Consider the following 18840-nt stretch of genomic DNA (forward strand, 5'->3'; position numbering starts at 1 on the left):
CAATTGCTACATACATGATATCATGCTAAAAGACTGAGGCTATAAAGCTTCATGTCCTTTGCAAAAGGTCAGCATCCTCATCAGTTGATGATCCATGTAATTATGAAGACTTGGAAATAAAGGAGCAGGATTGTTTTTGTACTGCAGTTTAAATACATGTAGACACATCATTGCACACAGTACACCATGATGAATGACAATTTAATAATGTCATGAAAACACTTTTTGCATGAATTACCTGAGATGTTCAACAACAGGAATCACTATACAGCTGAGTAGACCACTGGCTAAATGTGAATAATGTGAATATTCAAAATAAAGCAAAAACAGAGCACAACATCTAATCATCATTTCATTTCTAAAAGCGTCACCAAATAAGATAGAGATCCATATGATTCAACACCCTAAATCTAAATTCCCCTTCACAAAAATCAATTCAAATTTCAGTTAAATGAAATTAAACTTTCAGCTAAAAAGACATTCTTCAAGGATTAACAAGCTCATGTTTGCTGAATGTGCAAAAACTCTTGACATTATTACATGTAACTCCAAGAGCCACAGCAAACAGCTGGTTAAACAGTGCAAATTTAGGGAAGACCATCAGACATAGGACTTTAAGTTTCCTCAAAGTCATTTAAATGTTAAAGTAAGAACACCCAGAACTCTGTTTCGAATTTTGGTCAATTTGATACCATAAATTAATGGATTTATTAAGGGAGGTATGACAAGAATTTCTATTGCAACAAAGTTTTTAAGGGTTTGAGGTAAAGCTTTTGAACCAAATCGCAAAATAATTACATCAAAAAGGATAGTTACAAAAAAAATAAGCAAGGAGGTTAAATGTGGCACACATGTTTGCATGAATTTTGCCCTGTTCTTTATAGAATTTTCACATGTTTTAATGAGATACATGTAGGACAAAACTATGAATAAACCATGAAATAAATAAATGATTATCATAATGTATGCAGCTATGTTGTTAACAGCAGTTTCAGCTGGGAAACAAGCGAGTTTAACAATCGTCCAATTCACACAAAAAAATCCGGTGATATATGGGCTGCATAACTTTAATCTAGATGTTAGAAACATATTTGTGGCTACAATGAAAAAAGGCATAAGCCAAGAGAAACACACTAATGCAATGAGTCTTTGCTTTGACATGACAGAGTGGTACTGCAGTGGTCGACATATAGCCACATATCTGTCATATGCCATAACAGAAAGAACAGACAGCTCACTGCAGACAAATGACATAATTACTTGAGCCTGAACAAGACATCCAGAATAAGAGATAACATGAACAGGAGAAAGCAGATCCCAGAGAAACTTTGGATAGAAACCTGTTGTCCCATAAAGTCCATTCATGCAAAAAGTACATACTAAAATATACATTGGTTCATGCAGGTTTTTATCCATGATGATGGTCCCAATAACAGAAATATTTACCAGCAAAGTCACACAGTAACACAGTAAAGTGAGAAAGAAGATAGTAAATCTGTGGTTATTTGCTTCATTTAAACCTAAAAGAAAAAACATTCTTATTTGAGAAACATTATCCATCATGGTTAGAAACCTTGTTGTTCCTGTGAAGGGTAACTCTGTCCCTCACAGTGTCTGCTCTCTCTCCTCACTTTTTAATATCTTGTCTGACTACATCGACACACGCTTAGAAATCAAACCAGCCAATCAATCCTCTTATTTTCAGGATGATGCAATCTACTGTAAAAGCAGCACATGAAAATAACAATATAGAACTTTATGGCACTTGGAGAGCAGAACCCTTGAACTGCCATTAAATGTATAATTTTCCTTACTTGGAAAATGATTTCTTTGGCACACTGTAGGCTATTTATGCTATTAAGGCTTTGACAATAAACTAGCTCCTCACTCTGGTTTCACAAAGATGTTTTAGAGCGGCCTGTCTAAATTTTCCCCTTTGAGTCTAATACACGTCTCCTATTGTACTCTGCAGAATTTCAAATTTAAAAGAGGAAATACAGAAAAATGCGAGGACCAATAGGATGCTAAGAAGTAATATATTCAGTAGGACAGATGGACCGCACCTGCTGGATGGAACAGGAAAAACAAATAGTTCGACAAAATCGATCCACTGTAAAAAGAAAACAAAAAAACAGGCATGGTAATATGTATGTAATATGCAGTGGTGTCATCGTATTTTTTAAAGGACATATTTGCAACAAAAAATACACTTTTTAAGTCTCACTGTCAATGCGTCAAGAAGTGAAACTTTGGAATGGCAGCTGACCCGTCCTAAAATCCCACAGCTTAAGTTTTTGACCAGTTGGGAATGAGACTCAAAACTCTACCTTTCTTAGAAATAGGCCCTTTAAAAAGAATGGATGAAATGATATTATATAATCTTTTTTCATGCAATTATTCTATTAATAGGTTTTTGTAATCTAAATTTCGACGGCAACGCCCTCCACCGTAACCGTCACCGGTCGTCACTGCCAGCTTCACCTAATTTTACTGTTCTGCTCTCGTCCACGACAATGATGTCAGGTTTGCTGTCTAACGTCTGTCTGAATCCATATCAATGCACACATGCATACACGACACTACAACTGCTCATGTGTTTTTCTGTCCAAAGTTTAACACCCATTGTCTTCAAAAGTACAACAGATTCCAACTGGTAAGTTTGTCACAATTATCAGTGGAAACTGCATGCATACGTGCTTAACTCAATCCGAGAGCAAAGTACTTGGCATCAGCATGTTCTATAAAGAGCTGAAGTCATGGTGTTACGTCCAGACAAGCTTATGTACTCAAATGCAGGTTTACCACTCAGAATTGTTAATAATATTTGAAACAATGTTTAATTACACACAGAGATGAAAAGGAACAATATTGTCACTTCTCGCTAGTGATCATCAATTTACAGTCAGTTCAGATGACTTGTCGCTGTTAACAGATGTTATTGTAGCTTGCTCGCTAAGTAGCTCATTTCTTAATAGTTCAAAACTGTGTCAAGATGACTTTTTGTTTTAAATGACCTCTCTGTTCAACAAAAGTTCTTCATGGAGAAAATGTCTTGAAGGTGCATTTGCTACATACTGTACATGACATCATGCTGAAAGACTGAGGCTATAAACCTTAATGTCCTTTGAAAAAAGTCAGCATCCTCATCAGTTGATGATCCATGTAATTATGAAGATTTGGAAGTAAAGGAGCAGGATTGTTTTTGTATTGCAGTATAAATACATGTAGACACATCATTGCACACAGTACAGCATGATGAAAGACAATTTAATAATGACATATCAAACTTTTTGCATGAATTACCTGAGATGTGCACACACATGTTCAACAACAGGAATCACTATACAACTGAGTAGACCATTGGCTGAATGTGAATAATGTGAATATTCAAAATGCAGCTAATAAAGAGCACAACACCTAATCATCATCATTTTAAAAGCGTCACCAAATGAGATAGCGATACATATGATTCAGCACCCTTAATCTAAAAAATCGTCCTATTCCCAAAAGTCAATACAAGTTTCAGTTAAATGAAATGAAAACTTTCAGCTAAAAATACATTCTTCAAGGATGAACAAGCTCACGTTTGCTGAATGTGCAAAAACTCTTGAGGATATTACATGTAACTCCAACAGCCACAGCAAACAGCTGGTTAAACAGTGCAAATTTAAGGAAGAACATCAGACATAGGACTTTAAGTTTCCTTAATACATAAGACAGAAGTCATTAATTTTTAACGTAACAACCAGAATTCTGTTTCGAACTTTGGACAATTTGAAACCGTAAATTAATGGATTTATTAAGGGAGGTATGACAAGAGTTTCTATTGCACCAAGGTTTTTAAAGGCTTGAGGGGAATCTTTTGAACCAAATTGCATAGACATGACATCAAAAAGTATAGTTACAAGAAAAATGAGTAAGGAGGTTAAACGTGGAACAGATGTTTGCATGAACTTTGCCCTGTTCTCTATAGAATTTGCACGTTTTAATGAGATACATGTAGGACAGAACTATGAATAAACTATGAAATAAATAAATGATTATTGTTATGTATGTAATGACGTTGTGTACAGCAGTTTCAGCTGGGAAACGAGCGAGTTTAACAATCATCCAATTAATACAATACAATGTCATGTCCAGACTAGCTTATGTAAGTCGAATGCAGGTTTTACCACTCAGAATTGTTAATAATATTTGAAACAATGCTTAATTACACACAGAGATGAATATAAACAGGATCCTCACTTCTTACCAGTGATCGTCAGTTTGCAGCCAGTTCATATGACTTGTCGCTTTTGCCACTGACAGATTTTAGTGTAGCTTGGTTGCTAAGTAGCCCATTTCTTAATAGTTGAAAACTTTTGTCAAGGTGACTTTTTATTTGAAATGACTTCCCTGTTAAAAAAAAAAAGTTCTTGATGAAGAAAATTTCTTGAAAGTGCATTTGCTACATACATGAGATCATGTTAAAAGACTGAGGCTAAAAGTATTGATGTCTTTTGCAAAAAGTCAGCATCGTCATCACGGACATAGGAATTTACGTTTCCTTAATATATAAGACAGGAGTCATTTATTTTTTTAAAGTAAGAACAATCAGAATTCTGTTTCGAATTTTGGTCGATTTGAGACCGTAAATTAATGGATTCATTAAGGGAGGTATGACAAGAATTTCTATTGCACCAAAGTTTTTAAAGGTTTGAGGGAAATCTTTTGAACCAAATCGAATAATCATTACATCAAAAAGTATAGTTACAAGAAAAATGAGTAAGGAGGTTAAATGTGGCACACATGTTTGCATAAACTTTGCCCTGTTTTCTATAGAATCTGCACATGTTTTAATGAGATACATGTAGGAAAGAACTATGAATAAACCATGAAATAAGTAAATGATCATTGTTATGTATGTCCCTATACTGTTAACAGCAGTTTCAGCTGGGAAACAAGCAAGTTTAACAATTGTCCAATTCACACAAAACAATCTGGTGATATATGGGCTGCATAACCTTAATCTAGATGTTAAAAACATATTTGCAGCTACAATAAAAAAAGGCGTTAGCCAAGAGAAACAGACAAACACAATGAGTCTTTGCCTTGACATGACAGAGTGGTACTCCAGTGGTCGACATATAGCCACATATCTGTCATATGCCATGACGGAAAGAATAGACAGATCAGCGCAGGCAAATGAGGCAATTACTTGAGCCTGAACAAGACATCCAGAATAAGAGATAACATGAACAGGAGAAAGAAGATCCCAGAGAAGCTTGGGGTAGAAACCTGTTGTCCCATAAAGGGCATTCATGCATAAAGTACATACTAAAATATACATTGGTTCATGCAGGTTTTTATCCATGATGATGGTCACAATAACAGAAATATTTACCAGCAAAATCACACAGTAACACAGTAAAGTGAGAAAGAAGAGAGTAAATCTGTGGTTATTTGTTTCAATTAAACCTGAAAGAAAAAACATTCTTATTTGAGAAACATTATCCATCATGGTTAGAAAACTTGTTGTTCCTGTGAAGGGTAACTTTGTCCCTCACAGTGTCTGCTCTCTCTCCTCACTTTTTAATATCTTGTATGACTACATCGACACACACGCTTAGAAATCAAACCAGCCAATCAATCGTCTTATCTTCAAGATGTTGCAATCTACTGTGAATGCAGCACATGAAAATAACAATATAGAACTTTATGGCACTTGTAAAGCAGAATTCTTAGAGAACAATCAAATGTTTAATTTTCATCACCTGGAAAATGATTTCTTCGGCACACTTGAGGCTATAATGCTATTAAGGCATTCACAAGAAAAACTAGTTCCTTCCTTCAATTTCACAAATATGTTTTAGAGCGGCAAGTTGTGTGGACACTCTTAATTTTGCTCTTTTTAGTCCAAATATGTCTCCTATTGTGTACTGCAGAATTTTAAAGTCCAAAGAGGAAATATAGAAACACGCGAGTACCAACTGGCCGACCTGTCCCACAATCCCACAGTGCCAGTTTTTGACGAGTTAGGAATGAGAAATAAAATCAAAAACCTTCTTTCCTTAAAAACAGGTCCTTTAAAAAGAATGGATTAAAACATATTAAATAATATTATTTTATGCAATTATTCTATTAATAGCTTTCTGTATTTTAACTTCGGACAGTAATGCTGTGTACTGTAATTGTTCCCAGTCGTCGCTGCTGGCCCCACTTAATTTTACCACTCCGCTGTCATCCACATCAATGATATCAGGTTTGCTGTCTAACGTCTTCCTGAATCCATAACAATGCACACATGCATACGAGACCCTTGCAAGGTGTCATATGAGTCAACAACAAAAACTCAACTGTGTGTGACGTTGAACTTTGAGTGTGTGGTATTTTTTTTTGCGCTTCCTGCTTTTGTTTCTTTTCATTTCTGGAAGTATAGGCCTACTGAGTCGGCATCAGCAAGCAGTTTTACCACTCAGAATTGTAAATAATATTTGAAACAATGCTTAATTACACACAGAGATGAATATAAACAGGATCCTCACTTCTGGCCAGTGATCGTCAGTTTACAGCCAGTTCAGATGACTTGTCGCTTTTGACATTGAAAGATTTTAGTGTAGCTTGCTTGCTAAGTAGCCCATTTCTTAATAGTTGAAAACTGTGTCAAGACGATTTTAAAAAAATAAAAAGACTTCTCTGTAAAAAATAGTTTCTTGATCGAGAAAAGGTCTTGCCTCTAGAAATAAAGGAGCAGGATTGCTTTTGTACTGCAGTTTAAATACATGTAGACACATCATTGCACACAGTACAGCATGATAAATGACAATTAAAAATGTCATGACATTTTTTTTTGCATGAATTATGTTCAACAACAGGAATCACTATACAACTGTGTAGACCATTGCCTAAATGTGAATAATGTGGATATTCAAAATGAAGCTAAAACCGAGCACAACATCTTATCATCATCATTTTCAGAGCATCGCCAAATAAGATAAGATCCATATGATTCAGCACCCTAAACCTAAATTCCCCTTCCCTAAAATCAATGCAAATTTCAGTTAAATGAAATTAAACTTACAGCTAAAAAGACATTCTTCAAGGATTAACAAGCTCATGTTTGCTGAATGTGCAAAAACTCTTGACGATATTACATGTAACTCAAACAGCCACAGCAAACAGCTGGTTAAACAGTGCAAATTTAGGGAAGAACATCAGACATAGGACTTTAAGTTTCCTCAAAGTCATTTAAATTTTAAAGTAAGAACACCCAGAACTCTGTTTCGAATTTTGGTCAATTTGAAACCGTAAATTAATGGATTTATTAAGGGAGGTGTGACAAGAATTTCTATTGCAACAAAGTTTTTAAAGGCTTGAGGGAAATCTTTTGAACCAAATCGCAAAATGATTACATTAAAAAGCAGACTTCCAAGGAAAGTGAATAAGGAGGTTAAATGTGGCACACATGTTTGCATGAATTTTGCCTTGTTCTCTATAGATTTTTCACATGTTTTAATGAGATACATGTAGGATAGAACTATGAATATACCATGAAATAAATAAATGATTATTGTAATGTATGCAACTATGTTGTTAACAGCAGTTTCAGCTGGGAAACAAGCGAGTTTAACAATCATCCAATTCACACAAAAAAATCCGGTGATATATGGGCTGCATAACCTTAATATAGATGTTAGGAACGTACTTATACCAATCATGCAAAATGGTGTCATCCAAGAGTAACACACTAATGCAATGAGTCGTTGCTTTGACATGACAGAGTGGTACTCCAGTGGTCGACATATAGCTACATATCTGTCATATGCCATGACAGAAAGAATGGACAGATCACTGCAGACAAATGAGATAATTACTTGAGCCTGAACAAGACATCCAGAATAAGAGATAACATGAACAGGAGAAAGCAGATCCCAGAGAAACTTGGGGTAGACACCTGTTGTCCCATAAAGTCCATTCATGCAAAAAGTACATACTAAAATATACATTGGTTCATGCAGGTTTTTATCCATGATGATGATCACAATAACAGAAATATTTACCAGCAAAATCACACAGTAACACAGCAAAGTGAGAAAGAAGAGAGTAAATCTGTGGTCAGTTGTTTCATTTAAACCTGAAAGAAAAAACATTCTTATTTGAGAAACATTATCCATCATGGTTAGAAAACGTGTTGTTCCTGTGAAGGGTAACTCTGTCCCTCACAGTGTCTGCTCTCTCTCCTCACTTTTTAATATCTTGTATGACTTCATCGACACACACGCTTAGAAATCAAACCAGCCAATCAATCGTCTTATTTTCAAGATGTTGCAATCTACTGTGAATGCAGCACATGAAAATAACAATATAGAACTTTATGGCACTTGGAGAGCAGAATTCTTGAACTATCATTAAATGTATAATTTTCATCACTTGGAAATTGATTTATTTGGTACACTGTAGGCGATTTATGCTATTAAGGCTTTGACAATAAACTAGCTCCTCACTCTGGTTTCACAAAGATGTTTTAGAGAGGCCTGTTGTGTGGCCTGTCTAAATTTTGCTCTTATTAGTCTAATACATGTCTCCTATCGTGGACTGCAGAATTTCAAATTCAAAAGAGGAAATACAGAAACATATGAGAACCAACAGGATGCTAAGAAATGTGGAGTAATGTATGCAGTAGGACAGAGGAACAACACCTTCTGGACGGTACATGAAAAACAAATAGTTCAACAAAATCGCTCAACTGCAAAATAAAACAGGCATGGTAATATGTTGCCATGGTGACATCATATCTTTTAACGGTCGTATTTGGAAAAAAAGAAAAAAGACAAGGTTTTTACGACTCACTCTCAATTTGTCACAAACTGACTCTTTGGGATGGCGGCCGACCCGTCCCACAGTCCAACAGCGTCAGTTTTTGACCAGTTGGGAATGATACTCAAAAATCAACTTTTCTTACAAATAGGTCCTTCAAAAAGGATGGATTAAAACATATTACATTATATTTAGGGCTGGGACTTTAACGTGTTAATTAAGATTAATTAATTACACAAAAATTACTGCGTTAGAAAAATGAACGCATTTTAATCGCACTTATTTTTGCACCGCGGAACGTTTCTCACTGGATGAGTTTCAGGCGTACCGATTATACTGGAGCACAATTATTTAACGAGTTAAAAAGCCGCCGACACAGATCACTGCCCATGGATCTATAAAGTTTTAATGTAGTCTGAATGCAGCTCAAACCGACCCGGTGCCTCAGCACTGCCGGTTTACAGTATCCTCCTGTAGTTTAGCCGGTCGCTACTGTTTAAAAAGCGCTCGTCGCAGTGGAGCTGAGAACAGCGGAGTTTCCTCTGCTGCAGCTGAACAGCTGACATGTGGTCAAGACGTAGGTAGCCTACAGACCTGTCACTGTCTCACGGTGCACATCACACAGGGAAAACATAGCGCTGCCTGTGTTTTATTAATGTTCACATCAGGCTGAGTTCAACAAATCAGTTTATGCTATCGTGATTTAAGTAGTTAAATACAGTAATCAACATAGTGTAGTGGCAGGAAAGACCATTTACCAAATAACATGTTTCATTGTGCTGTGCTCTAAAAATAAACTAACAAACTAGAGTCCTGTATGAGGAATGTTCAGCTGAAATTTTCCCCTTAAATTTAGGTTCTCAGGAAAATCGCATCTTATCAGGTAATCGTTAATCGATCGATAAGGTCCATCAACTAATGATTAATGAATTAATAGATCATTTGCATCCCTAGTCTGTTGGTCTTGGTTAAGTACCACCTTGAAAAAAAATAAACAATATATTTTTGCTTAAGCTTATGTATTCAGTCATTATTCAATGGTATACTAAAACCCATATGAAAAAAATTGCTTCTCACTGTTCTCAGGTCAAATATTTATATGCGATTAAAAATGGGATTAATTTCGATTAATTAATTACAAAGCCTCTAATTAATTAGATTATTTTTTTTAATCGAGTCCTGGCCCTAATTATATTATGTTATGCAATTACTCTATTAATAGCTTTTTGTATTTTAACTTTGGACAGCAACGCTGTGTACCGTAACTGTTGCCAATCATCGCTGCTGACCTGATTTTACCGCTCTGCTCTCATCCACTACAATGATATCAGGTTTGCTGTCTAATGTCAGCCAGAATCCATATCAAGGCATTCATGCATGCAAGAGCCTCGCAAGGTTTCATATGAGTCAACTAGAGATAATTTTATGAACCAACTTAGAGTTAATGTTAGCTAGCTAGCTAGCTGCTAATAAATTCAGTTACTGATTAAAAGTGAGCAACTGCTCCTGTTTTCTTTCTGTCCAAAGTTTAACACCCAACTGTGTCAAGATGACTTTTTATTTTAAATGACTGCCCTGTTAAAAAAAAAAAAAAAAAATCTTGACGAAGAAAATGTCTTGAAAGTGCATTTGCTACATACATGACATCATGTTAAAAGACTGAGGCTATAAAGCTTCATTTCCTTTGAAAAATAGTCAGCATCCTCATCAGTTGATGATCCGTGTAATTATTTAGACTTGAAAATAAAGGAGCATAACTGTTTTTGTATTGTAGTTTGAATACATGTAGACACATCATTGTTATCAGTTGATGATCCATGTAATTGTGAAGACTTTGAAGTAAAGGAGCAGGATTGTTTTTGTATTGCAGTATAAATACATGTGGATACATCATTGTACACAGTACAGCGCGATGAATGACAATTTAATAATGACATATTAAAGTTTTTGCATGAATTACCTGAGACGTGCACACACATGTTCAACAGCAGGAATCACAGTTCAACTGAGTAGACCATTGGCTAAATGTGAATAATGTGGATATTCAGAATAAACCTAATAAAGAGCACAACATCGAATCATCATCATTTTAAGTGTCTCCAAATAAGACCTATACATATGATTCAACACTCTAAATCTAAAAAAAAATCCAATTCCCAAAAATCACTGCTAATTTCAGTTAAATGAAATTAAAACTTTCAGCTAAAAAGATATTCTTCAAGGATTAACAAGCTCACTTTTGCTAAATGCGCAAACACTCTTGAGGATATTACATGTAACTCTAACAGCCACAGCAAACAGCTGGTTAAACAGTGAAAATATAATGAAGAACATTAGACATAGAAATGTAAGTTTCCTTAATATATAAGACAGATGTCATTTAGTTTTTAAAGTAAGAACAACCAGAATTCTGTTTCGAATTTTGGTCAATTTGAAACCGTAAATTAATGGATTCATTAAGGGAGGTATGACAACAATTTCCATTTCAACAAAGTTTTTAAAGGCTTGAGGGAAATCTTTTGAACCAAATCGCATAATAACTGCAATAAAAAGTGTAGTTACAAGAAAAACGACTAAGGAGATCAAATGTGGCACACATGTTTGCATGAACTTTGCCCTGTTTTCTATAGAATCTGCACATGTTTTAATGAGATACATGTAGGAAAGAACTATGAATATACCATGAAATAAATAAATGATTATCGTAATGTAAGCAACTATGTTGTGAACAACAGTTTCAGCTGGGAAACAAGCGAGTTTAACAATCGTCCAATTCAGACAAAAAAATCTGGTGATATATGGGCTGCATAACTTTAATCTAGATGTTAGAAAAATATTTGCGGCGATGATGAAAAAAGGCGTAAGCCAAGAGTAACAGACTAATGCAATTAGTCTTTGCTTTGACATGACAGAGTGGTACTCCAGGGGTCGACATATAGCCACATATCTGTCATATGCCATGACAGAAAGAATAGACAGATCACCGCAGACAAATGAATTCATTACTTGAGCCTGAACAAGACATCCAGAATAAGAGATAACATGAACAGGAGAAAGCAGATCCCAGAGAAACTTGGAGTAGAAACCTGCTGTCCCATAAAGTCCATTCATGCAAAAAGTACATACTAAAATATACATTGGTTCATGCAGGTTTTGATCCATGATGATGGTCACAATAACAGAAATATTTACCAGTAAAATCACACTGTAACACAGTAAAGTGAGAAAGAAGAGAGTAAATCTGTGGTCAGTTGTTTCATTTAAACTTAAAAGAAAAAACATTCTTATTTGAGAAACATTATCCATCATGGTTAGAAAACGTGTTGTTCCTGTGAAGGGTAACTCTGTCCCTCACAGTGTCTGCTCTCTCTCCTCACTTTTTAATATCTTGTATGACTACATCGACAAACACGCTTAGAAATCAAACCAGCCAATCAATCGTCTTATTTTCAAGATGTTGCAATCTACTGTGAATGCAACGCATGAAAATAACAATGTAGAACTTTATGGCACTTGGAGAGCAGAACTCTTGAACTACCATTAAATGTATAATTTTCATCACTTGGAAAATGATTTATTTGGCACACTGTAGGCTATTTATGCTATTAAGGCTTTGACAATAAACTACGTCCTCACTCCGGTTTCACAAAGATGTTTTAGTATGGCCTGTCTAAATTTTGCTCTTATTAGTCTAATACACATCTCCGATCGTGCACTGCAGTATTTCACATTTAAAAGAGGAAATACAGAAACATATAAGGACCAACAGGATGCTAAGAAACATGGAGTAATGTATGCAGTAGGACAGAGGGACAAGACCTTCTGGACTGTACATGAAAAACAAATAGTGTAACTAAATCTTTCAACCGAAAAAAAGAATAGGCATGGTAATATGTTGCTGTGGAGACGTCATATTTTTTAAAGGTGGTATTTGTAAAAAAAAATACAGATTTTTAAGTCTCAATCTCAATTTGTCACAAACTGACGCTTTGGGATGGCAGCCGACCCGTTCTACAGTCCCACAGCGTCAGTTTTTGACCAGTCCTTTAAAAAGAATGGATTAAAACATATTATTCTATGCAATTATTCTATTACTAGCTTTGTGTATCTTAACTTTAGAACACTGTTCCACAGCCAGCCTCACCTAATTTTTCCACTCTGCTCTAATCCGCTACAATGATATCTGGTTTGCTGTCTAACGTCTGTCTAATACACATCAATGCACACATGCGTACAGGACCCTTGCAAGGTTTCATATGAGTTAACAACAAAACTTAACTAGAGACAATGTTTTCAACCAACTTAGAGTAAATGTTAGCTAGCTAGCTAGCTGCTAATAAAATCAGTTACTGATTAAAGATGATCAACTGTTCATGTTTTTTTTCTGTCCAAAGTTTAACACCCATTATCTTCAAAAGTACAACAAATTCCAGCTGGTAAGTTTGTCACGATTATCAGTGGAAACTGCATGCATACATGCTTAGCTAACAGTCAATCCCAGAGCAAAGGACTGGATGTTCGTAGATGGAAGTATTGGCCTACTGAGTCGGCATCAGCATGTTCTATAAAGAGCTGAATTCATGGTGTCACGTCCAGACTAGCTTATGTGACTCCAATGCAGGTCTACGACTCAGAATTGTTAATAATATTTGAAACAATGCTTAATTACACAGAGATAGATAAAAACAGGATCGTCACTTCTCACCAGTGATCGTCAATTTATAGCCAATTCAGATGACTTGTCTCCGTTAACAGATGTTATTGTAGCTTGTTCGCTAAGTAGCCCATTTCTTAATAATTGAAAAACTGTGTCAAGATGACTTTTTATTTTAAAAAACAAACATTTTAAATGACACTTGGAGAGCAGAATTCTACAATTTAAAACGTAAAAAGGATTATTTATTTGGCATATTATAGGCTATTAATGGCCGTATGACAATAAAGCCTTGAATGGGCCCTCGTACCTTCATGGAAGTCGTGTGCAGCTGCAGCCTCGTTACTAAACACTGACCGTTTAGCATTGCTCTGATTTTCCATATGTTTTGAACACTGCATAAACGAGATCAACATCTACAGAACACCCATTAATTATAATGTAAGTTCCTGTATAACTAGAGTACTCCACACTTTGGAAGTTTTATGTAATGCTGTTAAATGACAACTCACAATCTTCACCGCAAAGCATCATCAAGGTTTCAAGGGTTTATTAGCTCCAATTTTAAGATTCACTGGCCTATCCAATTAAATTATACATTTTTCAACACACAACCAAGATTGTATAACAAAATGATAGTTGTAGTACATTTTATATAACAACAAATAATACAATTATATGAATGGCTGAATACATTTTAATACCTTAGGAGAGAAGTTGGCCTGTAGTCTGGCGGTGCGGCAGCTAGCTAGAACAGACTGTGGCCGGTTGGTTGTTGTATCTTAGTGTCCTTTCTGCTCACTAATGCTCAGTAGAGGGGTACTAATTATGTCCTGGGCAGTTTAAACCACCTGCTGCGTAGCCCACCTGTTCTGGGCCGCTCACATCCCATGCCAGTTTGTGATGTTTCCTGTCAGGAGTCAGGATGTTTTCTATTGCTCCTCTATAAAAGTTAACAAGAACTTGACATATTAATTCAGCCTGCTTAATTTTCTTTGACAAGTACAGTCTATTCTGGGTTTTCTTAATCAGGAAAATGTGTGATGCCCAAGACAGTTTTTCTGTTATATTTATTTCCATGAGCCTTAAACTGTTCCCTGTGAGGGAAATTCTCATACTGTATGTCCCTTTCTATTTTGATATGTTGTTCTTACATATGAAACTTAACAATATAGATACAACATTATTATTTATGTAAAGTGAAATCTTGTGTCTGTTGGCTTCAGACATGAGCTCTGTCTTATGATAATCATCTGGTTGCACAGTATGAATGGATGTATTTGTGTATTGTTTAAGGTATAGTTTGCCGTGAACACTAACATAACAGGAACTCAGTTAAGGAGTTCATCCTGAAGGGGGTTTGTGAAGCCTCTTCTGTGTGTTCTGAGAATAGGTTGATGTTTGACGCACAACATAGGTAGATATAGGACACACAACAATGATTGAAGTGTATAGGAAGTTTTATGTTTATCCTGAGGTGGACGTGGAGATGATGGGAATGTTGTTTTGAGTGAGATCACATGTAATAGTGTAACTGCTACAATTATTGCTTGCAAGCAATAAAGAACTTCTAGAAAAGAAATATTGTGTCAAACTTGGTGTTTTGACCAACTCTCATCTGCACTAGACAAGTCCCACTTGTCCCACCGATGCTGGCAGAGGTGTGTGACTCTGCCTCCTTGTTTCTAATATCAACAACCAGCTCCTTGGTTGTGTTGATGTTGCGCTTCTCTGTAAAAAAGTAGTTCTTGATGGAGAAATGTCTTGAAAATGCCATTGCTACATACATGATATCATAAACTGACTGAGGTCAAAAAGCTACATGTCCCCCACAAAAAGTCAGCATCCTCATCAGTTGATGATCTGTGTAATTATAAAGACTTGGAACTAAAGGAACAGAATTGATTTTGTATGATTAGCATGATAAATGACGACTCCAGATCGGACAGTTAAGTTCTGAAAAAGCTCTGTTTGGATGCTCATCTTACAGAAAAGTATACTTGGCTAAGCAACACAAAAGTTATGATTATCATGAGATTTATATTGTTTGTATTTACCAACTGTATGTTTCACTTTCAGCAGTACGAGTGAAAAGCTGTGAGGGCTAACACTTTCTATGACAAAGGGCCCTGACAAAAAGGGTTCCTGTGGCTGAATTTGCCTTCAACGGCAAGTTAGTCCAAGGGCTGACCATACGACTTTTTGCGTTTAAAGCTGAGCATAATTTTTTTTTTTTTTTTTGACTTCTTTAATAAAGTACTTCAACACATTTTCATTTTTCATAGAGTCTTATTTCTTTTCTTAAGCTTAGAACTAAGGGTCTTAGTTCCACAGGTTCAGTGGTCATTTGTTGTGTTAAGTGGAGCTGTTCTCAGTTTTTTAAAATCTTCACCCAATTTTCCTTTTATTTCTCAGTGTTAAAGCTCCAATGTGTAGGATTTATGGGGATCTATTGGCAGTACTTGAATATTATTCTCATGACTATGTTTTCACTAGTATGTAATCACTTATAGTTGCGGGCAATCTGCAATCTCAACACCAGATGCTACTACACACTGGATCTTGAAATTATCACTTGCAGGTCATTGACAAATGTGATACAAAAAGAGTATGATATATATTTCAAGTTTTTATTCAATCGATTTTATATCTAAATACAAGAAAGCAAACAGTTACTTGACCGCACAGAGAGAGTTTGTGTAAATAATATATTTTTTTGTGAACGTGAATATGAACATGCAAATTAAGAGCACCTATTTTAGAGTAACAACACATAATCATCATCATTTTAAAAGTGACACCAAATATCAAGCAATACATATCATATAGCAACCCTAAATCTTCAGAAAGAAGAAAAATATTCACACACATGAACACAAATTCGAGTTTAACAAAATGAAAACTTTAGGCTAAATAGATGTCGTTAAGGATTACTGAGCTCACAATTGCTAAATGTGTAAAACCTCCTGAGGATTTTATATGTAGCTCCAGTACAACAGCCAAAATCTGGATAAGCAGTGCATTTAATAGAAGAACATTAGACATATGACTTTAAGTTTCCTTAATATATATGGGACGAAAGTCATTTCCTTTTGAAAGTAAGAACAACCACAATTCTGTTCCTAATTTTGGTCAATTTGAAACCGTAAATGAGAGGATTCATTAAGGGAGGTATGACGAAAACTTCTATTGAAACAAAGTTTTTAAAGGTTAGAGGGAAATCTTTTGGACCAAATCGCATAATCAATACACTGAAAAGTCCTGTCGAAAGAAAAGTGAGTAAGGACATTAAATGTGGCACACATGTTCGCATGAACTTTGCCCTGTTCTCTATAGAATTTGCGCATGTTTTAATGAGATACATGTAGGATAGAACTATGAATAAACCATGAAAGACATAAATGATCACTGTTATGTTAGCAACGATGCCATTAACTGTTGTTTGTGCTGGGAAACAAGCAAGTTTAACAATAACCCAATTCATACAAAAAAATCTGCTAATATATGGGCTGCATAACTTTAATCTAGATGTTAGAAAAATATTTGAAGCATTAATGCAAAAAGGTGTCATCCAAGAGTAACACACTAACATAATGAGTCGTTGCTTTGACATGACAGAGTGGTACTCCAGTGGTCGACATATAGCCACATATCTGTCATATGCCATGACTGAAAGAATAGACAGTTCAGTGCAGGCAAATGAGTACATTACCAGAGCCTGAACAAGACATCCAGAATAAGAGATAACATGAACAGGAGAAAGCAGATCCCAGAGAAACTTGGGGTAGAAACCTGTTGTCCCATAAAGTGCATTCATGCAAATAGTACATAGTAAAATATACATTGGTTCATGCAGGTTTTTATCCGTGATGATGGTCACAATAACAGAAATATTTACCAGCAAAGTCACACAGTAACACAGTAGAGTGAGAAAGAAGAGAGTAAATTTGTGGTTATTTGTTTCATTTAAACCTGAAAGAAAAAACATTGTAATTTGAGAAACATTATCCATCATGGTTAGAAAACTTGTTGTTCCTGTGGAGGGTAACTCTGTCCCTCACAGTGTCTGCTCTCTCTCCTCACTTTTTAATATCGTGTCTGACTACATCAACACACACTTAGAAATCAAACCAGCCAATCAATCCTCTTATTTTCAGGATGATGCAATCTACTGTAAAAGCAGCATAATAACAATGTAGAAATTTATGGCACATGGAGAGCAGAACATTTTAACTACCATTAAATGTATAATTTTCCTAACTTGGAAAATGATTTCTTTGGCACACTGGAGACTAAATATCAGAGGTGGGAATTATGGAGTCATCAAGTCATCTCCATGCCATGTATTTGTTCTGTTCATGCACTAAACCAGCTGAGTCCGATCAGCACAGCTCTTCAGCCAGGAAGGTGAGCTAATTAGTGAATGCACCTGGTTCAGTGACTGAGCAGAACAAATACATGGCATGGAGATGACTTGATGACTCCACAATTCCCACCTCTGCTAAATATGCTATAGAGGCTTTGACAATAAACTAGCTCCCAAATTAATCATCTTTATTCAGTGTGTTCTACTGCAGGTGCAAAGCATGAAATAACCAACATAAAACTTTCACATCTTGGAGTTGGTGAACAATTTCCACACTCGCTGTTATGTCCAAATACTGTATATCCCTTTCATTACCTAAAAAATCACTTTTTATGACTCCACGCCACAGATAGCCATAGCTGGAGGCATTGTTTCCCAGTTGTCCATCCATCTGTCTATCTTGTGAATGTAATATCTCAAGACCCCCTGAGGGAATTTCTTCAAATTTGGAGCAAATGTCCACTTTGACTCAAGTATGAACTGATTAGAATTTGGTGGTCAAAGGTCAAGTTCACTGTGACACCATGTTATCCCATTCTTGTGAACACTATCTCAGAAATGCCTTGAGGGAATTGCTTCAAATTTCGAAAAAAAAAAAAAAAGAATTTTAATGTTCATCATTAAGTCCAACTCCTCTTTCCTACTTTTTCATTCCCAACCTCTGTTGGCCTTGCCCTGACCACACCCATCTTCGGACTGAGCCTTCATTTCAACCCGACACCTGTTACGTTTGGACTCAAGCATGCTGACACAGACAGCCAGATACATTAAAAAACCTGCCAAAATACTCAAAACTGCTTCTGTGGTAGTTACCGCTACAAAAGATCTCCAGGAACACATTTGGCCATGATGAGACCAACACACACTCACAGGGTGAAAATATTACCAGCCGACGCTGTCAATGTTCGTAAATATATATTTTTACAGTAAAAATTACAGTTAAAATAACTAGAGACCTGCAACAGAAGGGGAAATAAAAGAATGAGGAAAAACACAATTTTGTCGGCAATACCTTTCCTGCTAA

The 18840-nt window shown here is 35.8% G+C and overlaps 4 protein-coding genes across 4 annotated transcripts; all 4 read right to left on the minus strand.

Annotated features, from left to right (window-relative positions):
- Positions 1 to 630: 630 nt before the first annotated feature.
- On the minus strand, positions 631 to 1563 carry LOC311262879 (olfactory receptor 2A7-like; the record flags this gene model as incomplete). Its single annotated transcript, XM_084362630.1, has 1 exon — positions 631 to 1563. One exon carries the CDS (start codon positions 1561 to 1563, stop codon positions 631 to 633), a length of 933 nt encoding a protein of 310 aa, XP_084218756.1.
- Positions 1564 to 4570: 3007 nt separating this feature from the next.
- Positions 4571 to 5500, minus strand: LOC311262881 (olfactory receptor 4B13-like; the record flags this gene model as incomplete). The annotated part of the gene is made up of 1 exon (XM_084362632.1): positions 4571 to 5500. The coding sequence occupies one exon, from the start codon at positions 5498 to 5500 to the stop codon at positions 4571 to 4573; it is 930 nt and encodes a 309-aa protein (XP_084218758.1).
- A 1723-nt stretch (positions 5501 to 7223) lies between these two features.
- On the minus strand, positions 7224 to 8156 carry LOC311262882 (olfactory receptor 10T2-like; the record flags this gene model as incomplete). The annotated part of the gene is made up of 1 exon (XM_084362633.1): positions 7224 to 8156. The coding sequence occupies one exon, from the start codon at positions 8154 to 8156 to the stop codon at positions 7224 to 7226; it is 933 nt and encodes a 310-aa protein (XP_084218759.1).
- Positions 8157 to 11172: 3016 nt separating this feature from the next.
- On the minus strand, positions 11173 to 18560 carry LOC311262883 (olfactory receptor 4B13-like; the record flags this gene model as incomplete). The annotated part of the gene is made up of 3 exons (XM_084362634.1): positions 11173 to 11802; positions 17163 to 17422; positions 18476 to 18560. The coding sequence occupies 3 exons, from the start codon at positions 18558 to 18560 to the stop codon at positions 11173 to 11175; spliced, it is 975 nt and encodes a 324-aa protein (XP_084218760.1).
- Between the last annotated feature and the right edge of the window lie 280 nt (positions 18561 to 18840).

The sequence above is a fragment of the Pagrus pagrus genome (assembly GCF_965226575.1).
Source record: "Pagrus pagrus genome assembly, chromosome: 9".
Classification (NCBI taxonomy): Eukaryota; Metazoa; Chordata; class Actinopteri; order Spariformes; family Sparidae; genus Pagrus; species Pagrus pagrus.